The sequence below is a fragment of the Siniperca chuatsi genome, linkage group LG1, assembly GCF_020085105.1.
Source record: "Siniperca chuatsi isolate FFG_IHB_CAS linkage group LG1, ASM2008510v1, whole genome shotgun sequence".
NCBI classification, from domain to species: Eukaryota; Metazoa; Chordata; class Actinopteri; order Centrarchiformes; family Sinipercidae; genus Siniperca; species Siniperca chuatsi.
In genome coordinates, this window is record NC_058042.1 from 22,986,187 (window position 1) to 23,004,998 (window position 18,812).

Genomic DNA, 18,812 nt, shown 5'->3' on the forward strand with positions numbered 1-18,812 from the left:
TCACTTTACTTCACACTTTAGTTAAAATAGAAACTAGAAATACAACAGAACCAAACTACTTCAGGAGTGTCTTTAGGAGTGAGTCTTTGCATCTGTGTCCTTGACTACTTGAGAGACTAAGAGAGAGGAGAACAAATCAGATCTCAAGGCAAAAACAAAACAACAAAACCTAATATTGCTGGTGATGAGTCTGGGGGCACAACACTGTACTGGACTCCTCTATACCTTGTCTGTATGTTTGAGTGTCTCTGGAGTGTCTGCTGCCGTGGAAACGCACTGTACGTTGCAGACAAGCCCCTCTCTCTGGCTAAATATAATAATCATAATGTTGAAATGTCTCTGCTCACAAAGTTAAATGAAATGGTGGAAAAAAAAGTAGACTCTCTATACTGAATGGTGGATAGACATAAACAGACAAGCAGATAGATAGGTAGGTAGATAGATAGATAGATAGATAGATAAGCAGACATGGGGAGGGGCCCCCAAAGGGCTGGAATCAAACATTTGATTTTATCTACAATTTTGAAATTTTACATTATTAGCTTGTTTTGTGAACATGACTTGCATTGTCAGAATAGTTTATATTGGTATGTAACGTGACTAGCTCACTATCACAAGGTGAACCTGCACTCAAAGTGAGCTCATTAAGTGGCTACTAAAAGTCATCTCAAGCAGCCATTTGCAACAACAATAGAGTCTGTTTTATTGTATAAGTATTTCATATGTATACAATTTTCTCCAATTTTTTCAACGCTTGTAATGCACAATGTTTCTCAGAAAAATGTAATAAGTTACGGTATTATTAACATTACTCCATGTATTAAGACCAATACAACCAGCGAGTGATCGAAGTTTCTAATGCTGTGTTTTCAGTGTTAATACTGACAATGGACATATTAAAAGGGCCATTTGTACGGGGTCCGGATTTTTGTGCTACGCCAACTTGTGCACGTCAGCTTCTAAAATGTAGTCAGGTTTGTGATGCCACCAGCATCTTTCAGTGTGGGGATGCTGTGGATGGATGGAGGCAGGTATGAGACTAGAATGTAGTGAGCTAGCAGGAGAGCCGTGGGTCACACACACAAGCTGCAGGCACAAGAATGCAGAGAGAAAGTAACCAGTACAGTGACTTGGAAAGATCATTTTTGACATGCAGGATTTGGGTCAGATCAGTGGTGTATCAATGTAGCTGAAACTCTGGCTCTTTGTTTTCCAACACATATCGATTAATCTTAACACCCTTAATGGATACTGAAGGTAGATAGATATCTGTTAGGCTTTTCTTCTTCTCCCTCCCTCCTTCCATTTTTTCATTTCTCAGCATCCTGGCATCATCATGCCACTCAGCAATGACATCATCTGCTCTAATACACACACAGACACACACAAAAGTGAGAGCTCAAATTACGCTATCCCATGCCATGCTTGTGCTAATAAGCCATTGCTCATTACAACTAACACATCCAATATGGGCGTAGCGTGTAAGGTAGCGGCTGACACTGCTGCTGACGGCTGTCGACACGCAGGCCTTTTGGAGAGAGCTGCTTATGTCTGCTGATTCTGTCTGCCAAGCCTTCTGGTGGTCAAGGAAATGTTGAGCAAACTCTTGAAATGTCTCCAAAAAATGTGAATTATGTAAGTTTTTTTTCTCATGGGAGAAGGCAAGTAAGAAGATTTTCTGAATACGTTTAAAAATCTGGTGTTTGTCAAGAACAAGCAATGGCAATAGCTTCAGAATCATATCAGCTGTTACCTATGCTTACAAACAAATACTGCACATCACCATCATCAGTGTCAATGACTTCATGAACACAGAATTTAGGGTATATATTTTTTCAAAGAACATGACATTATCTTAAATGCTGATGATTCCTCTGCTTCCTGTAATCTCATCACAGCCTTGGTCTCATATTACAGAGGCAGAAAGAGCGATAAAGGAATCCATATTGTATGACAAGGTCAGAGAGAGGGATGACGTGTTCAATATCAGTGAGTCAGTTTTATTGAACCGTGTGATCTCTGCTCCAAAGGGGGTTTCACACACACACACACACACACACACACACACACACATACATACATATAAATATCTAGACCTAGTCCATGAATGTCTTGTTCCAGTAGTCGACTTACTCACTGATCCACACTACCACGATCTACAGCAACAACAATGGAATGCCATTCGGACTGGACAAGTGTGGTCGGATGGTATCAAAAAGAGGGAAAATGATCAGAACTGACAGGGGTTGAACTACCAGAAGGCAACATTGCAGATATTTAGGATAGCTACAAATACCTTGGGATCTCTTGGATGAGGAGGCAGCAATGAAGTTAGTCACAGCCAAATACCTACACAGAGTAAGGCAGGACCTGAAAAGTCAGCTGAATGGGAAGAACACAATCCGAGCCATCAACACATACACTGCTGAGTAGTACAAGATCAATAGAGGCTGGGGTCTACCACACCAGACAGGACCCCAGGTGCAGACTGTGCAAAGATGCCTCTGAAAAGTTGAGCACATAACAGCAGGGTGTAAGATGCAGGCAGGAACAGCATACATGGAACGCCATAACCAAGTGGCTGGCATAGTGTACAGGAACATCTGAAGAAGAACAAAGAAGAAGAAGGCTGTGGCGATAGATGTAGCAATCCCAAGCGACAGCAACATCAAGAAGAAGGAACACAAGAAGCAATACCAATAAATACCAAGGGCTGAAAGAGGAGCTACAAAAGATGTGGAGAGTAAAAGCAACAGTGGTGCTAGTAGTAATTGGAGCACTGGGGGCTGTGACCCCCCAAACTGAGAGAGTGGCTCCAGCAGATTACAGGTACATTTGAAGGACTGCAGTCCTAGGAACAGCTAAGCTACCGCGTAGAAGACTCAAACTCCCAGGCCTGTGGTAGAGGACCTTGAGAACTTGAGGAGAGGTGGATTTTTATTATATATATATATATATATCACATACAGATATATATAACATATATATAGTGACATGTGAACATTAAGTGACATGTGAATGAGCTTATTGATGTGAAATCAGTTATGTTCATATTGACAATAGTCAACACTACTTACTTAAAGAAGGCCTTTCAGTTACCTAGGCTATTGATTATACATTTAAACAGTCGTTAATAGATGGAGATTACATAATAAAAATTGACTGACATTATGAATAAACATTCATCTGATATTTTCACGTCATTTTTCCTCTCACTTGGCTCTCTTAAATGTCTGCTCTACACTCCCTCTCATTTTTCTTCATTTATTTTGTCATTTTTTACATTTTAAAATTCCCACACATTTCTTCGATCTTTTCTCCCCAAACTTCCCAACACCTGAAGCCATGAATCAGCAAAGTAACGTCCATTCAGGCGGTGATGCTTGAAATGATATTTATTACTCACTCTAGTCTCTTACTCTTTTAACCATCCATTTATTCTTCCTCTCCTCCCAGCTGCTTCATTCAAACCCTACATCTCTCCTCCCAGTGACAGATAAAATAGACATTTCCATGCGCAAGTTTATTTAGTTTTATACTGTATGTCATCCACACCTTGTCACTTTAGGTCATTCAATTTAACCATTGTTTGTAAAGCAAAGCAGGAGCGATTACTTCTCAGTGTTCATTGGTTCAAGTTGCTATTATCAACCTGCACTGTTCTTACTCTTTTTGTCATTTTGTCATTTCTGCCTGTTTTCTCTCTTCGTCTCCCACACTTTCCCTCAGACGCTGCATCCTGTGTGCTTGCGCGTGTGTTTGTGTATGTCTGAGTGCTTGTGTGTGTGTGTGAATCTGCGTCCGTGCCAAGTAGTATTCCCCGATAACAGGATTACCATCTTAAGCCTATTCACGGTAAGTGAGCCAGTTGGATGGATAAAGCACAGTATCGTCGACTCCGCTGGCGTAACCTCAAGAAAAGAGTTAGAAAAATTGTAGAAGGCAGGCCTAGCAAACTCTTGGTGAGTTACTGTGAAAGAATATAAAGGATTCAAACTTGTAACACCCCGGGAAGCAGCAGCGGTAGAGGTCGGAAAGCCTTGCAAACTAAGCATTGCTTGCAGTGATGTGCTTGGATTCTGTATCTGCTTCACAATCAGATAAATCAGTAAATAGATAAATCAACTCCTCTTTCCTCTCTCCTGGGATCTGAACTGCCACCTCTCCTCCCTTGTCATTTTTGAGTGCAAGAGCTGTACAAAACAAACAACAAAGGGATTATTTCAGAATAACAGCAATTGTGTCATCACAATCAACGTACATGTGAATTTATTAACTTGTAATCTCCTCAAATCATCTTTACCGTCTTTAAGGCTCTCCCGGAGGAAATTTCGCTCCTCAGTAAGCATATCAACCCATTCTTCTAAGGTGGCAATCTCAATGGTTTGCCTAGCCTTCTGCAGAGCTGTCTACAAATTAATTTTAATTTAACACCACACCTTTGCACTGTTGGAAATATAAATTCCATTTTTCAGTGTTTTACTCAATGTAGCTGGCTGTGAAGCACATCTTACCGTTTTCTTTTGCCTTTTCTCCTGCAGAAGTTCCTGGATGGTCCAACTGTAAATTTTAAATGACAGATGAAAATGATAATACATACATGCCAGTAGTGCCATAACACTGATCAACTAATCATGGCAGCTCCAAAGAAGGTCATGAGTTGCATAAAATGAGAATGGGATTAACATAGTTATCATTTCCATGTTGAGTGGCATTGAAGGCTGAAATGAAGCTGGAATTTTTCACCTGATAATTTTAATATTTATGTTATTGATTACAATCTGTCTTAAGTTATTACATCTAAGATATAATTATATCTTACCTCAACAAGTTTATCACCTATCTATCTTACGTACATTTCTATTACCAAAATATACATAACATGACTTCACGATGTGACAGAGCTTCACTGCATATGACTGTCATTTAACAGTTGTACAATTATACATTTCATATGTATAATTATTGGTGTTTCATGCTTTTACATGCATGATGTCATGATAATCATGTACCCTTATCATAAAGTGTTACTGATGTACTTATTATTTGCTAGTCAGGTGGATTATAATCTCTTACAGTGGTGGAGGAAGTATCCTTTACTTAAGTCAAAGTACTAATACCACACTGTAAAAATACTCTGTTACAAGTACAAGTCCTGCATTGAAAATGTTACTTAAAGCTACTTAAACTACAAGGAACTTTCATTTTGTGTTGTTTTTGGCCCTCGTGGACAAAAACGGTAGTGTTTCCACCGCCTTGTGTCGTAAAAATCTTGATCTGACTAGCGCGTGCATTTGTTTAAGAAGCGAGTGAAAGAAAGACGCAACTTGTTTGTAATACTTTTCTAAACAAAGCAGTTTGCAGGATGCATAGCAATGCGGTAATGTATCTATTTGTGGCTATGTAAGATTAATAACTTATATGACGATGGTGAAACAAACTTTGTGTTAGTACCATTCATACACCTAGGTTCCATGTAAGCCTACAACTAACAGCTTTGGTTGCTCTGTAATAGCAATTTTGTTGGGAAAGCTAAAGTTATCAACTTTCCCTAATGTTATGTCTTCATAATAATAAGCCAACAGTAAGATGTAGCTTGGTAGCAAGGCCAATATAAAATGTTACGTTATAAGCCAGTTGTATTACAGTAATGTCCTGTGACCTATGCGTCCATTCCAGGTCTCGTAATGTATTTCATAAATAAAATAGACATATTACATACCTGTTTAGGAGGAAGAGGGCCAATTCAGGATCAGGTCACTGAAATGTTGCCTGGGAAAATGTAAACAAAGGCTCTTCCAGTCTGTGTGCCGTAAATCGTTTTGTCTGATTTTGCAGAGAATCAGACGTGACAGGCATTAAGAATACCTATATAGAAATAGCCAATCTTCTCACTGATGGTCTCATTTGCTTATGTAGGTCATATAGAGGTATCAGTATTAAACTGAGACTGTTTCATAATGAGTTAAAAACTCCTTGCAGTACATTTAAGTAAAAGTATGTAAGTGTAATCGATCATTTTCTGTCAATCGACTTACTGATAAATAGACTAATCATTTTAGCTGTGCTTGTATATACTGTTAGGTAATTTAATCTATAACAAAACATTCATATTTCACAAGCTCTTAGTATATTTTGTATGAAAATATCTTAATTAGTAAAGTTACTAGTAACTAAAGCTGTCAAATAATTATAGTAAAGTAGTAGAAGTGGCATGAAAAGAAAAGACTCAAGTAAAGTACAAGTACCTCAAATTTGTACTTAAGTACAGAACTTGAGTAAATGTACTTAGTTACATTCCACGACTGATCTCTTAAGTGATCAGGCAGGAAAGTAAATGTGAGTGTGATACAATTGACAGGTGACCTGTCCAGTGTGTTAGCTGCATCATAATAATTCCGGGTCTGATTCAGGCAGTTTGACTGCATTATTTTTACTATTTCTGACAGCTGTGCTGAATATCGATAACACATAAAGAGCAAAGTGTAAACAACCATCTCAACCCTGTTTTTCTAGGCTAAGTGCTAATTCAGTATTAAGGTCTCTCATGTATTGTTGGGTAGTGTTGACAGTTTCCAGTTTAGACAGCAGGGTAAAAGGGTCCGACGGCCATTGGACCATGTCTGCTGTATCCTGTTGTGATGTGTCACTCTGCGGAGAGTCGAGGCTCAGAGACAGATCAGGAGAGGGAGGGAAAGAATGTGTGTGTGCATGCATGTGTGTATATGTGAAGGGGGATGCAAGATAGATGAGAGATGTTGAAGAAGAACAACTTTAGACTTGTAGGAAGGGATAAACACACACAGAGAGAGAGAGAGAGAGAGAGAGAGAGAGAGAGAACAACACACACACAGCAACGAGAGTGATAGGAGGGAAAGAGACGTTTAGACAAGACAGATGCAGGCCACTGACCTGTCAGTATGGTTGACACACATTAGCCTTCTTTTCCATCACCTCCTAAAGAAGCGCACACCTTTCACTCAGTCTCTTCTCCTCTCTTCTCTTAATTTCTCTTCTCTTCTCTTCTCTCCTCCTCACTTTCTCCATGCTGTAGCTGTACCTCATTTCTTCCCAAGCATGCCTTCACTGTTTGTGATCCATATTCATAATGCATAGTTAGATGTCCTTCTCTCTTTCCCTACAAGTCAACACAGTTTTACTGATTTGAAGCTGGAATCTGTTGCCAGTTTGTTAGGTACACACAGCTAAATCCAATGCTGTCCAATACAAGAGCACTGCAATAAATCATACCTTTATGAAGTTCATAATGTTCACTTTTGTTGACAATGTGTCAGAAAGGTGTTGATTCAACTCTATCATTCTGGAGGCTGCGCACTGAAAGGTGTATCTAATATTTTGTCCACTGAACATTATAAGCTTCATAAAGTTAGGTTTTATTGCAGGGCTGTTGAATTGCAGTGGATTTAGCAAGGTGTACCAAATAAACTGGCACCTGGGCATATTGTTAAAATATCCATCTGTATTATGGAGCACAGCGCATTTACTGTGGCTGGAGTGATGTGAGCTACTGCTGGGAAAATGTTGACTTGCTTGTCAGGTCGCAACATGGTTGACAATGCCAATAATGTCTGTTTATCTGATTCACATAAACAGCAGGAGTCCACAATACATTCCGCAACAAATCATCAAAAACATCTCCGCTGCAGTGTGAACGCTGCTGGAGAGGACTGCTGCTGAATGTGTCAAAAGTAACTGATTTCAGCTTCAACCCTTAAATGGAAAGAGCTGTGTTTCACAGAGCAATATTGACTTTCTGGGTTTGAGCTTTGAAACTTCAAAGACACGGCAACCAAATAACACCTGGTGAAATCTCAAAATGTATTTCAAAATGAATGCAATACCAGACGATAGGGGGTACTAAACTCTAGACACTATTTATATCAAACAGCACAAAGACTTTACTTGACTCATTCCATATCAGCATAAAGGCAGTGTGATATGACAAGTTATTATTGTTTATGGTTCTATCAGTGCAGAAACTGCAATGCATTGGTTGGAAACACATAGTTGTGTAAGGGAATTGTTGCGAATGATGACCACACAAAATGTGACCACTAATGGAAAATTTACCAGCCCACTTGGCTCTGGTCAGTATTTTAGTGCATTCTTCAATAACCACAGTTTGAATAGGGCCTAATAATGCCTTGCGCCAACCCTCCAATAAAAACACAAACACAGTGGTCCCTAACTTCCTCCTGCAACACTCTGACAAAGCTGTTCTTCTTTTCTCTGCAATGTTTCTGTTTTCCTGTTGAAACATCTGTGTCCTAGACAGCATACAGCTCCCCAGGTGAATACAAAACAGCGAACAAAACCTGCTGCATTTCATGTCGAGCTGGATCCCAGGGGGTCCAGAACCTTCCCTTCACATTACACTTCTAACCAAATGTAAGAGCTATTATTACAAAAGGCTCTGACTCAACAAATGCGTCTTTATCTCCCAGTGTGTGTGTGCGTGTGTGTGTGTGTATATGTGTATGTATGTGTGTGTTTGTCTGCGTAGGGGAAAAAGTCTGGGGAATGAGTGTGTTTTGTATGTGTGTAAATGGATGTGCATTTAGACACATGATCTGATGACAAGTGTGTGTTTGGATTTCCTGTCCTTTGTGAAGGAATAAAGGAAGGGGAATGAAAAGCAGACCAGACAGGGATAAGATGAGGGAGAGAAAAAAAGACTGAGAGAGATATCCAGACCAATCCATCGGGACCTGAGTGGAAAAAATAGAGCAGCGTCACACGTCTATTGAAGGAAGAGAGAAGAAAGAGGTGTGGAGGGAGAGCGAAAGAGGTCGTGAGCGCAGGTGATGGTTTTAAGCTGCTGGTGTTACAGGCAGATATAGGCTCCTCTGCCGCCTGGCTGTCATCTGCATCTGCAATATCACCTCTCTCTATTTTGCTTCATCTGCCTCCCTGGTGTAGCGACTCCCAGTGTGATGCACTTTTTTCTCTCCTCATCACACAGCTGCCAGCGATACTGTATATATCATTCCCTCTCATTCTGGCTCTCACTCGCTGAAAAAAAACCCACTTTCACATGCAGTCTTTTTTTTCCTCACACACCCTCTCCTTACCTACTGTATTCCTCACCAACTTACGCCGTTTTTCTTTCTTCACACACTGTCTCTCTGTTTCCTTGCATACTTTCCTCATGCCTTTTACACCAGTATCTCCTTATAAAACAATACTCTCAGCAGTATTATCGTAAGCTAAATTCTACTTCCATCCCCACTGACTTTCTGTAATTTTTTGAGTGCAGTACATCATCCTGATTTTTTACACACACACACACACACAAAATGTCATCATGTACACACAAAAAAGGGACAACAAAAAATATTATTATTGATTTCCAAAGCCCCTATCACATAATCTCATCATTAAAAGTCTTCCAAATTTGAACCTAATGTCAATGTTCCTGAACTCTAATCCTATGAATAACTCTAAAATGCTCATTCTCCAAAGCTAAAGCACACAAAATGTCTATAAATTATAAGATTTTCACTCATCTTTTAATCCTTGAATATAAAGGATAAAAGCAGGAGATCACAGATGCACACTTCATGCTCACAAAGGTCCACACACCCACATACACAAACACACACACACACACACACACACACACACGCCAACTGGAGTCACTAAACCATGGAGAGACAGGGTACAGTTCATTGCTCACCTTGGCTGGTTTGATCAATGGCAGTCTGCCTCCTCCAAATCCCTCCCACAAACAGAGCTGAATAAACAGGCAGGGAACGTTTACACAGGCCCTGATAATCTGCTAATCCATATAACCTGCTTTCTAACCAACACACTCACATGCACGCACAATACTGTGTATATATCCAGGAACACAAGCAGACAACTGTGCATGAAAGCAGGAAACACACACTACATTTGCATGTGTGCACACACACACACACACACACCGTATCAGTGACTTTTGCCCATTATCCTTTTTGACCTCCTCAACAGGACATGGTTGATAGTCTCGTCGATGTTGATAACAGACAGAAGGGTTAATAGGGATTAATGGACTATACACACATAGACACAAGAGCGAGAATAAGATTCCAGTGCTGATGAGTTTACAGGCTTTCATGTATCTCTGCAGTGTGTGTGTGTGTGTGTGTGTGTGTTTGTGCATTTGATTAGTCGAGTGAAAGTATCATGTAGCTGTCGGCCGTGCAGCATTCCCACGGCTTGATGGGATAATTGAAGCATGAAAAAGCCATATAGAGTCTAGAGTCAAAACTCTTAATGGTCTGAGTTTAGCATCGTGGACACCATGAGTACAGTGCTTAGTGTCATTAACTTCCGCTCTATGGAGCAGAGATTTTATCACAGAGAAAAAAGACATAACTGCATTTGTAACTTTGATCAGTTAATCAGACAATTTAATGACCTGCCTAGTGAAATTAAGACTTTTCCTGTCTGTCTCACACATGCACTCTCTTTATATTTTTTATCACCTAATTTGCTTTATATAGACATACATTTCAACAGCTCACAGCCACTCTGAGAAAGATTATATCTTGGACAGTGTTTTCATACATGATGTATGTGGGGTAAAAAAAAGTGTATTCGGAGATTCAGTGTGTGGCTGTCTTTGTTGAACACTGACTTCTGTTTTTAAGTTATATTTTGATTAAATTTTATTTGGGCTGTCCATCATATGCTACTAATTGACAATTTTCAGGTTTTCAGGTCAGGGTCCACAGGGTCCACATTTTCACCAGAGCTTCTCATTAGTAACAAACTGAAACATGAAAGGCTATCTGGAGGCACGTACACCAACACTGAGCTTAGTTTTTTAGGCAATCGGGATTAGAGAAGTGGTTAAACCAACAAGTCCTCTAAATTAAACAACAAAATGTTTGTAACTGCTCTTCAGAACGACACATAGAAGCTTTTTCTGATCTTAAATCCTTATCATCAGGATGATGTCATTTGTATGTAGTTTAAGTTAAGGGAAAGATCAAAATAAATTAAAATAGCTACATGGTTAATGTTAGGGAAACATTGAGGTTTTGGTTAAAATTACAACTTTATTAATTTTAGGGAACAATCGTAGTCATGGTTAAAAGAAACCACCACTGACTGTCAGTAGGAAACAGGAAGCGAACAGTTGACTCCCATATCAAAGTCGGCCTACCCAACCACCCAACCCCCTCCCTATGCAGACTTTGTAGCTCTATTACACCGTCACGCAAAACTTCCTCCTTTGCTCCCAATGGACAAGAGTTGTAACTCTTACAATGCAGTTGTTTTGCTTTTGAAGACAGTTAAGTTTAACTTCTCACCTTGCTGCAGTAATGTAGAAGTGTACTCCAGGGTGTGTCAGTACACTGTGACATCACTGTTAGGTGTGGTTACATGTGCAAAAGAGAAACAGACTTAAAACTTTCAACCAGAGAAGGCAGAGACACATTGCTTTTCATCTTCCATCAAGATTATAAACTGGATAGTGAAGAACTATGTGTCACTATTTTTTCTTTGATAGGATATGCAAACAGAATGTTACAATTGAATGTTGCTTTTATTGGTGTTAGTATATGTAGTGTCCATAAACATGAAGATTTGTTTGGGTAGAGAAATGTTAGAGTGGGTGCTTTTCAGCTTTTTTGTTTATACTGTACCTTTTAAGTTTTTTGGAACTCAAATGTCAAAGCCTGTCTTTCAGTCTTTCTCTTTGTTGCTGCCTCTTTCTTCCATTACACTTTGACTGATTCTGTCCTTCAGTACACCTCTTTTTCACCGACAGCATCTCTGTGAATTCAACATTTTCTCCCTTCCCCTGCTCTCTTCAGGTGCGGTGGACGAAGACGGCAGGCAGTGCATCAGACAAGTTCCAGGAAACATCCATCTACAACGAGACGCTGCGCATTGAGGGCATCCAGAGGGTGCAGGGGGGTCGCTACTACTGCAAGGCCGACAACGGGGTTGGGGTGGCTGCCATCAAGTCCATCCGCGTAGATGTGCAGTGTAAGTGGGCAGGGAGAAAGAGGAAAAAAAAACAACCCCTTCCACTTCTAGACCACAGCTGACTATCACTATAGCTATTCCCACTGTTAGAGAAGACAGAGATGGGGAGAGATGGAAAGATTGGAGGTGGAAAGATGAAAGACAGATAGGATGGATGATGAGATTTCAGGTGGGAATGGCTTCCAGTAGTATCTGATGACTTATGGTGGAAAGGATGAAAAGCATGGTAGGAGGATTAGGGGGGAAAAGGATAGATCAAATAGAAGTGCAGTATTTGGAAAGAGTGCAACACATAAAAAAAACTAATATCAAAATTTCAATGTTCTTCTGCCTATAGTGTACAATTGGCTTACTGTATGGATAATGCAGGTGTGTGTACTCCACCAATGAGGATAATTAGAGAAAAAAAAAAACGTGTTTTGTCAGATACTCCTGGGAAAAAGTGAAGTCTGTCTGGGACATATCAAGAGTTTTATAACAGTTAGTCCAGGTGGTACGGGCTCCCTAACCCACTGTTTCTCAACTAACCCACTACCATGTCCCCACTACTCTAAAAAAAATGGGGGGGGGTGTCACACCACAAAATCAGGTTATCCTCAATGATTGTTTGTGTTTAGCTCTGTCACATCCTCTGATTTGACAGTGCCTGCCATAATTAGTATGTAAATTTCTTATCGTCTGATAATTAAGAGATCACCTCTCCTCTTCAGACCTTGTTACAGATCTTTTGAACTGTCCTTGTAGCCTGAGGCTCTATAAAGGGTCCTTTGCTATTGCTGAGAAGCAGTGTTATGTTGTAGGGGCCCCGTGCTGCTGCTTGTTTCACTGCCCCACTGTCCCTGTGTGTCAGGGGCCAGGTCATGGCAACAGGATGATGCACATGCAGCTATATACCCAACACATCAATACTTTTATATAGTTTCTTTTCATTCCCAGCACCCTAAAATCCTTGTCCGTCAGTTACGACAGTTTATTGCATAGATAGTTCCTTCCTTCATTGATTCAATCATTTTAATGGTGGGTTTATAAACTAATAGAAATAGGCCGATTGTCCAAGGGCCCTATAATATTAAACATCCTTTACCTGCCTTTCATTTGCTAAAATAATATCTTCTGCTCTGCTTTGTGTGCAGTACAACACCATGTTCTTCCACCCCTCCTTTAGCATCAAATATCTTACACCAAACTATGTAGTCACAAGCATACACACATATACAGACACACACATACACACACACACACACATGCTCGCCCAGTGCTTGTCCCTCAACAATTTGTCACTTACACACCACCCTGACCCAGCCTCTGAATGGGGCTCTCCCTCTCTCCCTCCTTCTTCCACCTCCCTTTCTGCTGTTAGTGTCAGTTCTCCCCAGGCGCTAGCTTGGCCCCTGCTGGGGGAGTAATTGCAGGGGGCCTGGGTAGTAAACAGGTTGTATTGTGTGTGTAGTTGTGACAGGAGCTCTGTGAAGCTAACCAGCTCTGACGACCAATGCTTGTTCAATTCCCCATCCCCCATGCCACCTTAGACCCAGCGGCAATCAGCCATGCTTCCTACACAGGGCGACTTTAGTGCTAGAACGATGTAACAATTAGCCCAGGCTACCAGGGAAAAAGAAAGAGAGAGATGGAGAGAGATAGACGAAAGTCGAGGTAAAGATGTATGGGAGTGAGGAAAGAGGGGTCTTAAGCAGGGAGGGAACAAGCAGCAACCACCACAGCTGAGTGTCCCTGAAGATGCAATTTCAACAGTACAACTGGAAAGACCACCAAATTCTTACAGAATTTAGTACAGAAAAAGTCAATGTACTTTATGTATATTAATGTAGTATTAATGTAGTATAAACTGTATGTTTATTAAAGCTGATCCTTTTTTCACAAGGAACTGGGGTCATAATAGCTTATTTTAATTCTAATATGTATCTTGGTGGCAATTCTATAAAAGACATTGATCTGTTAGTAACTTGAATGAGTAGGACTTGGTTTGTTGACAGGTATCTTTCAGGTCTGATCTAATCTGCTCCATCCAGGCTCCACCATGCTGCCAAAATCAACTGACAAGTTGGCAGCTAGTGGTAAACACAAACTCCTGGCTCCAAAAAGCCCTGTCAAAAACCAGTGGGAGACATCATAAATGATATGTCCATGTTTTTCTACAGCGATAGCGCAAGAGAAACAGAAGAATATGTGTAGTTCAAGCAGGAATGGGGGAAATGTGAAGAAAAGAGGGAAATAATAGCATATACCGCAGCCTATGTGAATGCTGACCTGATCCTGTCTATTGGATGTGCAGGTCAGACTGTAGTTACCTAGAGAGTACTCAACCTTTCCAAGAAAAACTGAACAGCGAGTACAACAAAAGTCTAAAATATAAATTAATGGTAATTCATTGCAGCTGAATAGATTGTAGAATTGAGGTAGTCATAATTTCCACTCAATAAAGGAGATGAAAGAAGAGAAAAAAGAATAAGACAGATGGAGGGGAAGACAAAAAAAATAAAGAGAGGGAGAAGGAGAAATGGAATTTAGGGAGGGAAAAGACAGGGACAGAGAGAGAGAGAGATGCACATAATAAGGTAGATGCACTCATATGCTTTTCAATTTGGATGCATCCAACAGACCAGTTATTGGACTAGAGGGCAGAACATGTTGTTATCTGCACAGGGTACTCGCTGTCTGTTTCTCTCAATCGCACTATTTCTGTTTTTCCATACCTCAGCTTTTTCTAATGAATGACCAAGCACTGCACTTTCTATTCACTTTTTTCCCCTTCCTCTTCCCTCATTCCTCTTTCTTTCATGTGGTCCTCTCATCCTCCATGTTTTTCTTCCTTCCTGCCTTCCTCTCCGAGCTACACACCCCAGTGCATGATGAAGCAGTGTGGTTTTGTGTGTGTGTGTGTGTGTGTGTGTGTGTGTGTGTGTGTGTGTGTGTGTGTGTGTGTGTGTGTGCATATGAAGTGAGTCAGCTGGGGACTCTCCCCTCTCAGCTTTGAGGCTCAACCAAACACAGCAGTGTCTGGTTTTAGGTCATCTGCCCTGCATGTGGCTTTAACTTTGCGTTCATACGGTCGCATGGATGCAAGCAGGCATGCAAAAAAGCATGCACACGCACATCCAAACAGTGTGCCTGCTCTTCATTCATTTAAATGTAGCACGCACACACCTTTTGCATTTACATGCGCATGCACACTGATGCATATAGTAATACGGACACACTATGTGAATGCACATATACTCAAATATGTCCAAAAGCACACACACCAAAACACACACTCACACTTCAAAGTGCAGTGTGTGAGCAAGAGGAACAGTAGGGAAGAATGAAGAGGGGAGAGAGCGAATGACAGATTGAAACTGAAAAGACAGCAGAGAAAATGAGTGGAGGGTTTCAGGATTAGAGCAAAGGTGCATATTGAATAGAAGGCGCACACAGCAAAAGTCACTTGTATATTTCAACAGTCGACAACCTATACATTGCTTAGTCCTTCCTTCCCTTCCTTTTTTCATTTTGTCCTCTCTACCTCCATCTGAACATTTTTTCCTTTTGGTTTTTTGTTTCACAACTCATACACAGAGACCTTTCCTCCCTCCTTTTCTCATTCTTTACTCTAAGTCTATGTACTTAATGAGCAAATACAGGTGAAGCTACTCCTTCCCGCTTTAATCTCCCCTTTTCCAATTCCACAGAAAGCACATACAGCAACCTTTCCATTAATCTACAGCCACTTAGACTGGCTTCACTGATGCTTTCCACTCAGCAACACCACGTCTACCCATCACCTGTATCTGCAAACAACCTTCTTTCCCTGTTAGACCTCCATCACACCGGGGTCACCTGTATCAACCAGCTGACCAATGACCTGGCACTCTAACCACTGAGGCAGTGGGACAGTGAGCAGGCGGGGTTTAACTTTGAGTAGCCTCTACTGATGGGATGGACTTGGTTCAGAAACCCAACCAATTATATTTAAGCATAGATCAGATTTAAGAAAAAATAATATTCATGAAAAAAATGGTTAGCTCAGCCTCTCTGTGGATTCATTACTCTCTTCAAGACACAACCAGGTAAGTGGAAAAGTGTTGGGGGTAATGATGATGATGGTGATGATAGTGACGCTGATTATGTTAATGTCGATGGCAATGTTGTGACTGTGAAGATGATGATATTCATTTTGTTCTGGTTTTATCTTGTCTTACTTCTGTGAAACTCAAGAACATTGCAAAAGACAGCAAAACAGACTCATTTCCTAACCCTAAAGAAGGGGTTTTCAAAGTATGGCACTGTGAGCCCCCCTTACTCAAAACTGGGACAAATAAAAATATAAGAACAATGTCAAATGGACATTCTGAGCCTTAGTAATATCACAAAAAATACTGATTGTGCAACATGAAAAAATGTTAATGGATTTTGTGACTATTATTATGTCTCATGTATATGGAGGATGATCATGCTTTTGATCAAGTTTTGGAACTACAGTTTGCATAATTTGGGGTCTTTAGGGAGGTTAACATAACAGTAACGTAACATAAAGTATAATGTTGTCATGGAGTCAGTGAGATAGCTTTGGGCTTTAGGCACTTGTTTACATTTTGGCAAATTAGCACAATTAAAAGTATGCCGAATTAGCTATTAGCAGTTCCTGTTCCTGTTTGAAATGTACCCATGGATGTGCAGACAACTATCACAGATTACTTTGATGCTAAAGAAAACATAAAAACATGATGATTCTCAGGCAAGTTATGGAGTTAAAAGGAGCGTCCTTTTTCTATGATTAATATCGCCATTTTTTTGGTGATAGACGGATATAATGATATCCTCACTGAACACTGAATCTAAACATATGTGTATTCTGTCCGTGTGTTCAGATTTGACTGAGTTATGACTCCAAGAAGGAGTACAATTTCTGATGCAAATTGTGGCAAAGTGCTGACCGTGTTGGTGAGCGGGCAAAATCAGGGAACCAAACTAATATAAGTAACTTCACGTTGTTTTTACAACATTGGCTTGCCATCCATTAAGTGGAGTAATGTAGGTATGCAGTATATGATATAGGACTATGGATAACATGATAATAAGCACATACAGTACATATACAAATAAATGCACATGTACATAATATGCATTTTTAATGTAACAAGAAGGTTAAGGTGTTTTTAAAGCAAACACAGTTTATCAAAAATAAACCTCCTGTTCAGCTGATTTTCCAGCCAGACTGACTTTTAAAAAAATAACTGGCACTAGCCTCTTATGGCATTGTCAGTAATGACAGTATAAGTCGATGGAGTATGGAGTATAAGACCATGAATCTCCAAATGTACACAAGCCCTTTCACAGCTTTGGCAGTTATCACCCTAACTGTCCCTGGCTATGGGAGTCAATAGAAGAATGTGTAATCTATTATTTTAGCACTGTGGCTTTAGAAATGGTCCCAGTGTTGTAATACAAGTGCTCTAGAATTGGTGTTCTTGACAGTGGTACGCACACACACACACACACTTTCACACCCAAAAACAGCACGCTAGGTGGCATTTAGTCTGTCCGTGTTGGCCAGAGTCTTCTGTCACAACACGGAATCTGTGCTTCAGGGTGACACCAGTCCTGGCTGGAGCAGGAGGAATGGACACTGCCACTGCTGGCACTGAGTGGAAACACACACACACGCGCGTAAATACATATTCGGTACAAGCTGTACACACAGAAGGCAAGTAAACTGTGGTATAGACAGGGAGAGAAAGAGAGAAGCGGTAGCAGGTAGTTTAAAAGAAGCTCTGACCTTTCATTGGGATTGAGGCTGAAGCCACTGGGTGAATCATTGGGCCACCACATTACTGTCTGAATCACAGCGTGGCAAAAAACTCACAAACTTTCTCCTGTTTGCTCATCATCTATTTCACATCTCATTCCACGTGTTTCTCCCTTCCTAACTTTCTCTGTTTATCTTACTCTCTGTGTCACTCACTGCACATCTCTCTGTGTGTTACTTGTTATTACTCTCTGTTGCTCTTGTGCATGCTTCTGCATGCTTCTTCGTGATTTCCTTGGTCTGGTTGTGTTTTCTCCGTCGCTCAGCCTCGTCTCCATAGGATTTGTCTCTTCTACTTTCTTTTGTTAGTTTCATCCCCTGTCGAATTTTCTTATTCTGGCTCTGTCTGTGAAGGAATGGTCATTGTTCCCATGCTGGGCTGTTATTGAAGAGCAGTATTTTGATATATAGTTCATATGGTTGTTCACTTTTTATTCTTACTTCACATGATTCCATGATTTGATTTGGTCTGCAGCACATAGTTGGAACAAGTACATTAGAAATGTATTGGATCAAGTCATATTCCTGGTAATCTGGAAACTCTCTTTGGCCTGGAGAAAATGCAGTGTTCTATTGATTTCCCCACACAGTCAAAAGGAATTTTGACATGAATTTCAGGCAGCGTGTGTCATCTCAGTATTGTACTTTCTACTTTCCTTTTTCTCAACAGATCAAATAGTCTCTTTTACCTAATGCTTTTGAAAGAACCCTTAGTAAGTACTTTTAGCCTTTAGCAAGTAATTGTTAGGCAGCATTCTTTGTTAATGACCATGAATTTATCATGTTGCCCAATTTACAAAAATGAAAGCAATCACTGAGGGGTGAAAGGCCTGTCTTTCTCGTGGTCGACATTGTGTCTTGTCATGGCACCAAAAGCACAGGTGTAACTAATAACATTAATAAAGCTCTTAGCCAATAAGTTGTGTTAGTTAGCCAGTATATGCAAAATACAAGGGTGCTGTGACCAGAACATCTACAAATGAATGCAGCCATTATATAGTAA

General features: G+C 40.4%; 1 protein-coding gene across 4 annotated transcripts in view; it reads left to right on the plus strand.

The window, feature by feature from the left end:
- LOC122873566 (MAM domain-containing glycosylphosphatidylinositol anchor protein 1) overlaps nucleotides 1-18,812 on the plus strand; it is a 187,492-nt gene that overhangs the window by 60,069 nt on the left and 108,611 nt on the right. For all 4 annotated transcript variants that reach the window (XR_006377470.1, XM_044190478.1, XM_044190467.1 and 1 more), the window contains exon 4: nucleotides 11,829-12,003. Coding sequence is in view for 3 of the 4 variants with exons in the window: in XM_044190478.1 (XP_044046413.1) it covers nucleotides 11,829-12,003 (175 nt within the window). In the remaining variant the exon portion in view is untranslated. The remainder of the gene's footprint in view (nucleotides 1-11,828; nucleotides 12,004-18,812) is intronic.